Genomic DNA, 10,758 nt, shown 5'->3' on the forward strand with positions numbered 1-10,758 from the left:
ATTGAGATCTGCGCCTGTGTACAGAAACAAGTGACTGCCTTCACAGCTTTGTGCAGCTCAAGTACATATTTCACATGTTTCAAAGAATCCACCATGAATAACAAGAAATTGCAATAATCCGTGTAAAAAAGAACTGCACTGGGTCATTGTTGTGTAACAAAAAATTTATCCAAAAATGAACAGTTTTGACAGATGTTAAGTAATGTTCCCCATTTAGGCCTCTGAGAATACAACTTAGGGAGAAACAATGAAAATAACGAGAAATGAACAATATATCAAATATGACAGTGTCTAGTTAATGTGATCCTGGTTGGAGGAGTCAGTCTGAATAGGGGTGTCTGTGTTTGGGCCTACAAAATCGGCTTCAGCAAACAGTTCCCAAGAAATGTTTCAGGATGAGTTCCTTAAGCGGTTTTGAAGCTCTTGGACCATTGTATCTCTAGGGATGGAGACCTCTAACTTGGTTTTTACGTCTCTCACTTTGACAATCCCGGCATTCAGTTCCCGGTCACCGACCATCACTGCTAAGGGAATTCCTGATGCTTCGGCACGCTCAAATATTTTCACAACCTTTTTAACAATTGTGTATTCTGCTTTTATTTTGGCCCTCCATAGCTCACTTACCAGTTCTGCTGCCAGGGTTAAATCGTCCCCCATTACACCAACCAATACCTCGGTTTCATTAGCTCGAATCACCTGCCACAAATGTTACATTGGTATCCTTGTCAGTTGTCAGTTGTCAGTTGGATGATCGAAATCTTTTAAATTACATATTACCACGGAACTGACTCAAAAAAAAAAACCAAGAAATCTGGGCTAAGTATCCTTCCACAAAAAAGCCTAAACTGAATTTAATTTAGAAGTTAGAGTTTACATCACTGAACTCCATTGTCTCAGATTCTCAGAAAATTGTTTCAAATAAGGGTAGGGAGGATTACAATTAACATATTTCAAGAAGTTCGGAACTTCAAATAAGGGTAGACAACCAAAGTGGCTTGAGTGTAGTGGAGTGCGGGAGTGCCTCAAAGCATTGCAATGGCAACGAATTGAGAGGTCCCGGGTTCGACTCCCTACACGGGAGTGCTGCGGTTACCTGTCACCCTAAAGGATGTCTTACATGGCACACGTGGTTTGCAGGGTATTGCATGTGCCCGGGGGGATTCAACCCCTCGTCACCAAAAAAAAAAAAAAAAAAAAAGGGTAGACAGTCCCTGAGTCCCACTAAAAAAAATGGGAGTCTGTCCTTAAGATCAAATTTCTACTGTCAATGACCTTTATTAATAGAGCAACAGATAGACATGATGAACAGTTGAACAATCACATAACTGCATAAAATATGAAAAGATGAAAGCAAAGAACTGCAGAGAATAAATATTTCTGTGACATAGCCACACCCATATCATGGATGGCACAGGCAAACTAGCATTCATTTTTTCACCTACAACCTGAATATAGCACATGATGTGTCAACTAAACAGGAACCAGCTATCTTTTCATATTCACCTGATTTTGGTCCTTTTGATTTTGTTCCATTATAGCGAATACACGCTCAATTCCCAGACTGACACCAACCGCAGGAACTTGTTTAGATCCAAACATCCCAATGAGATTGTCATAGCGCCCTCCTGCAGCAATTGAACCAACCTGCAACAGATTTTTGAGTTGGTCATTTACTTGGTGTGTACTAAGAGAGGAATATATACATGAAAAAGAATTGAGAAAGTGCGCGGTGTTTTTGCTTTTTAATTTTCTGTAAGACAGAAGTTACATTCATAACCCCTTTCCCTTTCTCCTAATTGAGGAATGGGGAGCAAAGGATAAATTGAACAACAGCACATTGCAATCGCACAAAAGCAACAATGATCATAAATGTCCAAAAAGCTTTCCACTTCAGGATACTACTGATTATATAATAAATGGCCTTAGTAGGTTCTTTTTTTTATTCTTATTTCGGTAAAGTAGTAGGCTGGTCAGTTTGAATATACGTGGGTACATTCCCTGGGGAATTTCGTAGCTCAAGATGTAAGAGCCTCCTCCCAATCGTGTGCATTCCAATTAAGAAAAACCCTCTAAGGAGCCTTGTTAACAGATTGACATACTGGCTCAAAAAGGAACAGACTGAGGTGTGCCTATATTCATGAGCTTTAGGAGAAGAAAACAGTATATATATCATCACTTAATGTCGACAAAAACTTTAATGGATGAAAGGTAATATGGTGTTATATAACCATGAACAAAACATAAGGAGTAATAAGAAAGACGGTAACTTAGATGCAAAAAAAAAAGGTTCACTGTCACCTGTGTGGTTCCTTTAAAGACAGCTTCATAAATCACCCCAGTATAATAATCAAGACCTCTTGCTAGACTCAAATCAAAAACTATGTTGTCTATGCCCTTTGCCTTTGCAAGAGCATTGAATAGTGTCTCCAACTCACTAAGTGCGAGCGCAGATCCTTCATGTTTTAAGAATTCACTGCCTTCTTGTTTGAGCTTTGCTAGTAGTTCAAGAGGAGATCCCCTGTCTTTAACAAAACTGCCAATCCTGTCAGCTATTTCAGCAGTTAAACCCTTTTCTTCCACCTGTATATTAAACGCCCAACCAATCAAATAAAGTCTTCCTACAAACGCGCAACTAAAAATTAAATGAATGTGTGAAAATTTTTACATGTGGATCTAGAATTTCAGTAAATTTTATATCACAATATAAGAAGTCCATATTGTTAAGTGAGTCATTTTGCATGATTCCAAGCTACGGAGTACTTCAAAGCCAAGCCATATAATACTAGTAACATTAGCAAGTTTTAGCTCTAGTGGAAAAAAAAAAAAAAAAAAAAAAAAAAAAAAGGAACATGATACAAGGTAACAAATTAAGAATAACATTAACAGGAGAAGTTGGAATAATTTATCAGTCAAAGGGCAAAAAGAAAAATTAAAAAGGGCATGAAAATAAATCTCACCATCTCCTTTTTTACTTGGTCAAATGATTGCTTGTCTAGCTTATCAATACTTGAGCAGATAGTTCTAAACTTTTCAGGAGGAACACCACAAATGTCTAACATACCATCCAGTAACTTGCGGTGATTCAGTTTTACCTGAAGCCACATTTTCAAGGAATAAGACAATTTAGCAATCACACATTTCTTGATAGATTATAGTAGTGTATGCAAATATGCAATCTGTGTAGTTTCATGTAACATAAAATTGAAAAGACAACGAAAATTACGGGAGATTTATAAGATAGATAGAAATTGACACATGTATTTCATTCGCATATGCGGACTAATTATTTCGGCATCAGCTTTTAATACAATTATTTTAAGATAGTATCATACAAACGGCTTCAGTATCATTAAAATGGTAAAATACATGTGTTCAAAAGACATACCTCATAGTTACCAATATTCAATTCATCAAGAAGTTCCGTCAAAATCTTGATCACCTCGAAGTCAGGCCCCATCTTCTCATATTGGCCAGCAATGTCAAAATCACATTGATAAAATTCCCGATATCTTCCCTTTGACGGGTTGTCCCTCCTATATACTTTAGCAATTTGGTATCTTTTGAATGATGTAAGACTATTCATCGCCACATATCGAGCAAATGGAACAGTCAAGTCATACCGCAAAGAGCAGAGCTCTCCGCCCTGCAAAATTGTTCATCATCCCAGAGAAAACATAATAAGCAGCATGAAGGTCCAGAATAACATGACAGGAGGCAAGATGTACAGGGTAGGCCACATTATGGGTGCTTAGAACTTATTTTCTTAAAACAACAAAAAACCTGTAAGATGCCCAATAATACTCAAATTATATTTTGTGTCCTACTGACCCTCGTCCCATTTACTGGGGGTGATGTAATAGTAACAAAACATTAAATAACTTGATAAAGGAAGAGGCATAACAGAGATATAACCAAAGGGGCAAATAAGAGTACTTAGAGATGGGATATCGAAAAACGATTCTTGTTTGTCGCTGAAAATCATAATACTACTACTAGGCTTTAATGTTGAGATGGTGTTGCATAACCTTCACCACCATCTAGACAATTGAAAACACTCGATGGTCATTTTAAGACATGCTCGCCATTTAGAAGATTGCCTAAAATGTCGATTTTAAAGGCTATTATCGACAGTTTTGGGTCAACTTAGCCCAAATAAAATTCGCACCACAAACACTACATACCATATCAAAATGTCCAGGAGTAACAAAGGGGGATACGGTTGGAAATAGAGATATCTACAAGTCTTAATAATCCTTTTCTGGGTCCTGTAGGAAATAAACAAAACATAATATATCCACCATCTAAGTCGGTTTAGAAAGTTTTGAACACTCAATAGTCATTTTAAGGCATACTAGCCTCATTGAGAAGGTTTCGGCAAAACATATCTCTGCTATCAACGGGTCGCCGAAAAATGCCGATATTAAAGGCTATTATCCACAGTTTTTGGGTCGACTAGGCTCTGAAATAAAAGGTCTAGAAATTCACACCGCAAACACTACGTACTATATAAAAATGTCCAGAAGTAACAGAGGGGGCATATTATTTGAAATAAAGACATTTAGAGGCTTAAAAAGTAAATTCCAGTCATGGTCGGAAATAAACGAAGTGTGATATATATAATATGGGCAGTACTAAATCTGCGGGGAAAGAATACGGAGTCACGGGAGTTGTTGCACACTTCACTATGCTGCCCTTGCCCTTGTTTTACGGTTTTTCCCCTATTAAGCAAATATCTGTCTATATGAAATAAATCCAGTGGGCCAGTTCCTTTTATGCGTGAATTTATGCATGCCCTATAATATACCCCATTTTAAAGTAGGTCTCAAAATTTGAACCGCAAAATTTGGGTAAGCTGGGGGCAGAATAGTAGGTCTCAAAATTTGAACAGCAATCAGTCCATACCATATAAAATTATACCAGGGTAGCAGAAGAGGTATATGGAGGTTTGAAACAGACGGCTACTCTTAAGCGTAGTTTTCCAGCCGTGCCGAAAGTGGAAGAAAGAAGCTCTATATTTCATTATAAGTCATTTCAGAGGGTTCGATAATCATTTTAAGGCATAATGTCCCTACTGACAAGGCGGTTACAGTAAAACGCTAAAAAATGTCGACTCTAAAGGTTATTTTATCCACGTTTTTTAGGCCAACTCCGCAATAAAAGGTCCCAACATTCACACCGCAATCACTACATACAATATAACAAGATTTGGGATAACATAAGGGCCATATGGCTTGAAGTAGAGACATTTAGAGGCCTTAAAGTAATTTTCGAGTAGTGTCGGAAAAAGATGAAAAAAGCTATAGGCATACCCGCCCTACAAGATTTTGGCAAAAAAATTCACGAGTTTCGGAAAGCCGAAAAATGCCGATTTTATAGGCTTTTATGCATGTTTTTTTTAGACAACCGGGACAGGAACATGCCAAATTTGCAATGCAATCACCCCTACCCACAGGAGAAAAAAAAGTTAAGGCACAATACAAAGAAAACATAAACTTGGCGAGGCCCATCCCAACGACTTGGAAGAAAAGCTATACAACAGAAATGGTTAGCATTTTGTCATATTTAATAAATAATGAATCAGAAATATACCAACTAGGATAATGATATACTTCAAAAACTCAAAACATCGATAGACTAAACAACAGGTGGTGTCTACAGCATTGATTAACCATCAAAATTCAATATAACAAAACTAGTAAACACTAAACAGTCAAGAAAAATGGTATAGATAGAGAGCAAGAGAAAAGTAACAGTACCTGATCAGCCAAATCATATATTAACTTTGAATCCTCTCCATATTTTCCCATCAAAGTTTCCCGTAATTCAAAAACAGGAGTATCTAAAGCCATTGCTCCATGCCTCTTGAAAACTTCGGTAATTATAGAAAAGGCCTTTTCCCGCACAGCCATCTGCTCTTTGGCAAAATCACGTGTGCCCTGGTATTTAAAAGAATTGACAGATTCTAGTTAAGTATTAGTTGGCAATTGAAAGGGCACATATAAACACAAAAAAGTATAATCAATGGAAATACTTGATAATAACAAATACCATTGTATTGACTAACATACAGCACTTCAAACAAATTCAGATTATTAATACATCAATAAATATATGTAATTGCTCATTCATGGACGAGTTTTACACTTTCATGTACTTTTTGTCATAACTTTTCCTAATACCACCCTTCTCAATAACAAATCTTCTCTTCTCTCTCTAAACCCTAATCAACTCCTAAATCCAATCCGAATTTGAATGGTGTCTACATAAAATTAAAATTCATCTTACATAACAAGAATTAAAATTTCAAGTTTACGAAAGCCTTAATTTTAAAAAACGCCCAGGTTCGAGTATCAGTTGGTCGATGAATTTCGTTCAGGATTTGCAATAATGGATTTAGATACAGATGTTTAAATAGCGGATTATGGTATTAGCATTTAAAAGTTAGAATTTTTCCTTTCAAATCGATTCGATTTCAGTTGAATCTCGCCCTTAATTACCATCATCCCTACAATGCTGCAAGTACATGATATTTGATCCTAAGAAAAGATTGTATGGGGCCAATGATGGTACAACAAAATAGATGGAGAAGTACATTACATCAACTGGAAATAAGATTCGCGTTTGCCTGGAAATAAAAAAGTCATTTATGTCCATGAAAGAGTAAAATTCGTCCATGAATGAGCACCACCCTAAATATAAAGATAAAAAAAGAGTTCTTAAAAATAAATCTCTGTTTGAGAGCTACATGGAAGTCGATAACATTAGCTCTATGACACGTACTCTGCAAAAAGGAGACGTCATTAGTTACTGATTGAAAGCTTCTCTCAATAATTACTAGTGTTATAACTAATGTTAACGTAACCCTCATTTTGTGGTCAAAAGTCAGATCTGCGTATACATATAAGTGTCACAATTATTTACAAAATGCTTCAAAAAGGAGTCAAAGTACCAATGGGCTCTTAAAAAAGAATATTTGTTGTTTACACACTGACAGGAAATAAGACCACATACAAACTTGTACAGAAATGGCAAACATTATAGTTCAGCACATTTTTTTGGCACAAGGGGTATTTATTACTCCCTCCCATTCACTCAATTAATATCATATTGACTTTGGCCTAATTCTAAGGAAAGATAATAATAATAATAATATGTATAATTTGACACTTTTACCCATACCTTATTCATCTTCTCTCCGCCCCACCACTGACCACCACCTTCCCAACACCGCTGCCCTCTCCACCACCGGTGAATTTGACCCTTTACCGCCAACCTCCTCAACCCACCCACACCAGAAACCTTTACCCATCATTAAAACCACCTCAACCAATCCGGAAATGTCCCCAGCCACCAAAGGTTTTGGGTCGACATGGTGGTGGTGGTGGTTAAGGTGGTCAGCTTGAGCTGGGGTGGGGGGAGGGGAATGGTGATGGGGTGACTGGTGCCTGAATTTTGGAGCTGGGAGGAAGAAGGGTATGGGGTAGTTAATATGACAAGGGAAATGGGTCAATTGCAAGATTTTTTTTGCCATTTAAGGAAATGGTATGAATATAGTAAATGAGCCGAAAAAGGAAAGTGGTACGAATCCAGAGAATGGGAAGGAGTATCTATTAAGCAAACTCCAAGCTACAATTATAAGCAAATTAAGAGCCTGTCAAATGGCGCTCTTTGAACAGCATGCTAGCAGAAGACGAATGAAAGCACTTAAACTTACTTTGTTATCCAAACTCAAAAGACCACATGGTTGATAATAACACATGCTAATCATGTGTTCGAATACAAAAAAACAAAAACAAAAAAAAAAGGAAAGAAAATAAAAACGAAGGGAGGGTCGGGGAATGGAGAAATGCGATTTTCCATTCAAATCCTAAGTTGGATGCCGCTATTTCCCTCCCACCACACTAGCTAAACGAACAAGAGATTTTATCACCTTCACTTTTCCACCAAAACCTTCCATTCAAACAAAACACAAGTTTCAGAACACAAGGAAAAGCTAGATTAAAAGTGAGACAAAAAGGAGAAAATGTAGCTACATTAACAAGCTTTGGTTGGGCAGGTTCAATTGTTCAAATTTGTTGGCTCTAGAAGAAATACCACCAGTTACACAAAAATGGTCTCAAATGAACATAGAGAGATGCGTAAGAGCATAGAGCACTCATTGAGATATTAGATATGCTAGGCCGAAAATACGAACCACCCATGACCTGCCTCCTTTATTGTACCGGCATTGAACCTCTTATCTGACAAATATGTTACAAAAACTTCACAACCCCAAAATGTATATCATGGCTACATCCCCGCATATGAACAATCGCAGGGATATATATGTCTGCTTTAAACATTTAATTCTCCCATCTGATAAGCCAGAGAGGTAACAATTATAGAAAAAAAATCACATGGCATTCATAATGACACAAGCACACAACAATATAAAAAGACTAGATAAAATCATCGAACCTTTGCAAGCTTCGGAAGTCTTCTGCTCTCATTGCTTTCCACAACTTCTTTAATCTTCTCTAAGAAATCATCAAATCCAGGGACTTTGGGATCCAACATGGAGTGAATCTCCTCAGCTAACTTTTGCAAGGAAGTAAACTCATCAGCGCTATCAAGGAAACTACCTGGTAGTCTATCTTTAATAAACTGCAGAACAACTGCCGTCCCCTTCCCTAAAATTTTCTTCCTTTTCTCACTCTTTTTATCCACTTTCGCATCCCCTTTGTTAGGCACACCACCCTGCTTTCTCTCGAGCAAATCACTACCCTCCAGAGCAACAACAGATGTCACCAACTCCCATGAAACCACACTCTTCACCAAGCAAAACAATGTATTAACTGTCTGCGCCAACTGAACATACATCTCCTCAAAAGCCGCATCTGAGGCAATCTTAAAAGCTTCTCTCAAACTCTTACGACTAGGACATTTCTCGTCAATTAAACGCTTCAAACTCTCCCTGAGATCCTCACTACCAACGGAACCAACATTAATCTCTACCCGGCTTAAACTCCCCTCACCCAAATTCCTTAGTGCAACCGCCAAAGACGTCAGTACTGTCCCCCACGCCTTTTCGGACCCGTTCACCCCACCCTTAATCCCGGAATTCAAACCAACCCTTACCCTTGAATGCACCGCCCTCACCACCTCCCTGAAGCTCCCATAAAGCTCAGGGATACTCGATACCGCTTCCACCTCAATCTTTCCAGTCAATTTTGACCCATTAAGCAAAACCTTGACGTCACTAGCAACCCCAGCCTCATCCTTCAAACACTTCCCATCCCCAGAATCCACCAGATTAAACGCCGAAACCTTCGCATTTACCGCCTCACACGACAATGCCGCCACCATTTCAGCAACCGGAGATAATTTCGACACCCCATGATCTAACAAAGCACATATACCATCCAATGTAGCAATCGACAAACAATTATCGAAAAACCCCTTTTCCCCTTCACTAACATCAACCGAATCAAAAATTGTCCTACCTGAGCACAAATTTAGGGTTTCCGAAATCAAATTGGGGATTTCAGCGTTAATTGAGGACGTTGAAAGTAAAAGCTTATTTAAGAGCACAGTAAGTGATGCTCTATATTCTTCTAGGGTTAGGAAATCTGGAAATGTAATTTGATGTTTGATAGTCGATGATGATGAAGATGATGAAGAAAGTTTGTCGAGGATTGAAGAATCGATGCGTACCTGGGAAAGATTGTTGGCGATTGAGAAAATGGAGGTGGAGGTGAGAGAAGAGCCTTTGCCGCCGATATTAATGGCGGTCAATTGAGGTTTTTCTGCCATGATTAATGGAGTTTTTGATTTGATAGGAGGGAGGAATTGGGGGGGTTTAGGGTACTTCACTTAGACGGGAGAAGTATGCAGTGTCCGGTTCGACTTGGGGTACGTACGGTGACCCAATCTGAGAAACCCGACTCAACTTATGCAAAACCCAATTGGCAATTACAAAAGGTAAAATGGATAAAAGATAATCCGTACAACTCCATTTAAACCTACCCAAAAGATGAAATTAAAATAAAATCGGAATTGGGATAACCTGTACCTAATAATGACTAAACTTATGACCGATAAGAAACAATTTATATAGTAAAATAATTTAAATAAGACCAATTTAACATGGGTTTTTCTAACGTGTGAGGGCATACATTAATAAACCAAATAAGGAAAGATTCGCATTAGTAAACCAAATAAGAAAAGATTCATAGAATATGTTGTAAATCTTTCCATATTTGGTTTATTAATGTGTGCTCTTACATTATAAAAAACCCATTTAACATTAATCTTATTTTATTTTTTTGAAAAGAAATTTAACATTAATCTTATTGATTATATCTTGAAAACAAAATTAGTATGGAATAAAACTCATGATAGCCTAACTAGGAAATTACCGAACCAAACTTGAAAGTAGAGTACACGATAAAGCGATGATAAATAGCTTAACTCAATGATGTTTCAATTCGGAGTTCCTAACCCTTCACCCATGATGAACCCAGTTGACACCAACTCGGCCCGATAGAAGATATTGATATGACAAAATCTGAACTTGATGTAGTCCAACCCGCCTAACTCGCTCGTGTGCTAATTCTTACATATTTAATTGAACGAACCAAAGCTCATAAGAAATTAGGACCAAAGCAAAAGAACAAACATTGACATAGCCAACCATAACCTTTAGCAAACAACGGCAAAATAAAATGTCTATGCAATGTCCTACTCGTAACCTTTAGCTCTGAAAGTCTATGTGAAGAT

At 37.7% G+C, this 10,758-nt stretch overlaps 1 protein-coding gene across 1 annotated transcript; it reads right to left on the minus strand.

Annotated features, from left to right (window-relative positions):
* Positions 1–94: 94 nt before the first annotated feature.
* LOC141585832 (histidine--tRNA ligase, cytoplasmic-like) lies at positions 95–10,003 on the minus strand. Its single transcript, XM_074406878.1, has 7 exons — positions 8,458–10,003; positions 5,757–5,936; positions 3,386–3,643; positions 2,958–3,092; positions 2,299–2,580; positions 1,504–1,644; positions 95–696 (listed from the first exon to the last, which is right to left on the minus strand). The coding sequence occupies exons 1-7, from the start codon at positions 9,790–9,792 to the stop codon at positions 391–393; spliced, it is 2,637 nt and encodes an 878-aa protein (XP_074262979.1). The 5' UTR covers positions 9,793–10,003; the 3' UTR covers positions 95–390.
* Between the last annotated feature and the right edge of the window lie 755 nt (positions 10,004–10,758).

Source organism: Silene latifolia, chromosome 6, assembly GCF_048544455.1.
Source record: "Silene latifolia isolate original U9 population chromosome 6, ASM4854445v1, whole genome shotgun sequence".
NCBI classification, from domain to species: Eukaryota; Viridiplantae; Streptophyta; class Magnoliopsida; order Caryophyllales; family Caryophyllaceae; genus Silene; species Silene latifolia.

What these genes read in the sequence shown, in the direction of transcription:
- LOC141585832 (XM_074406878.1), bottom strand. Translation starts at nt 9,792, where the DNA reads ATGGCAGAAAAACCTCAATTGACCGCCATTAATATCGGCGGCAAAGGC. An exon ending in TGAATATTGGTAACTATGAG is followed by an intron (nt 3,093 to 3,385) that starts GTATGTCTTTTG and finishes ATGTGGCTTCAG; the next exon opens with GTAAAACTGAATCACCGCAA. An exon ending in ACCAAGTAAAAAAGGAGATG is followed by an intron (nt 2,581 to 2,957) that starts GTGAGATTTATT and finishes TTTAATATACAG; the next exon opens with GTGGAAGAAAAGGGTTTAAC.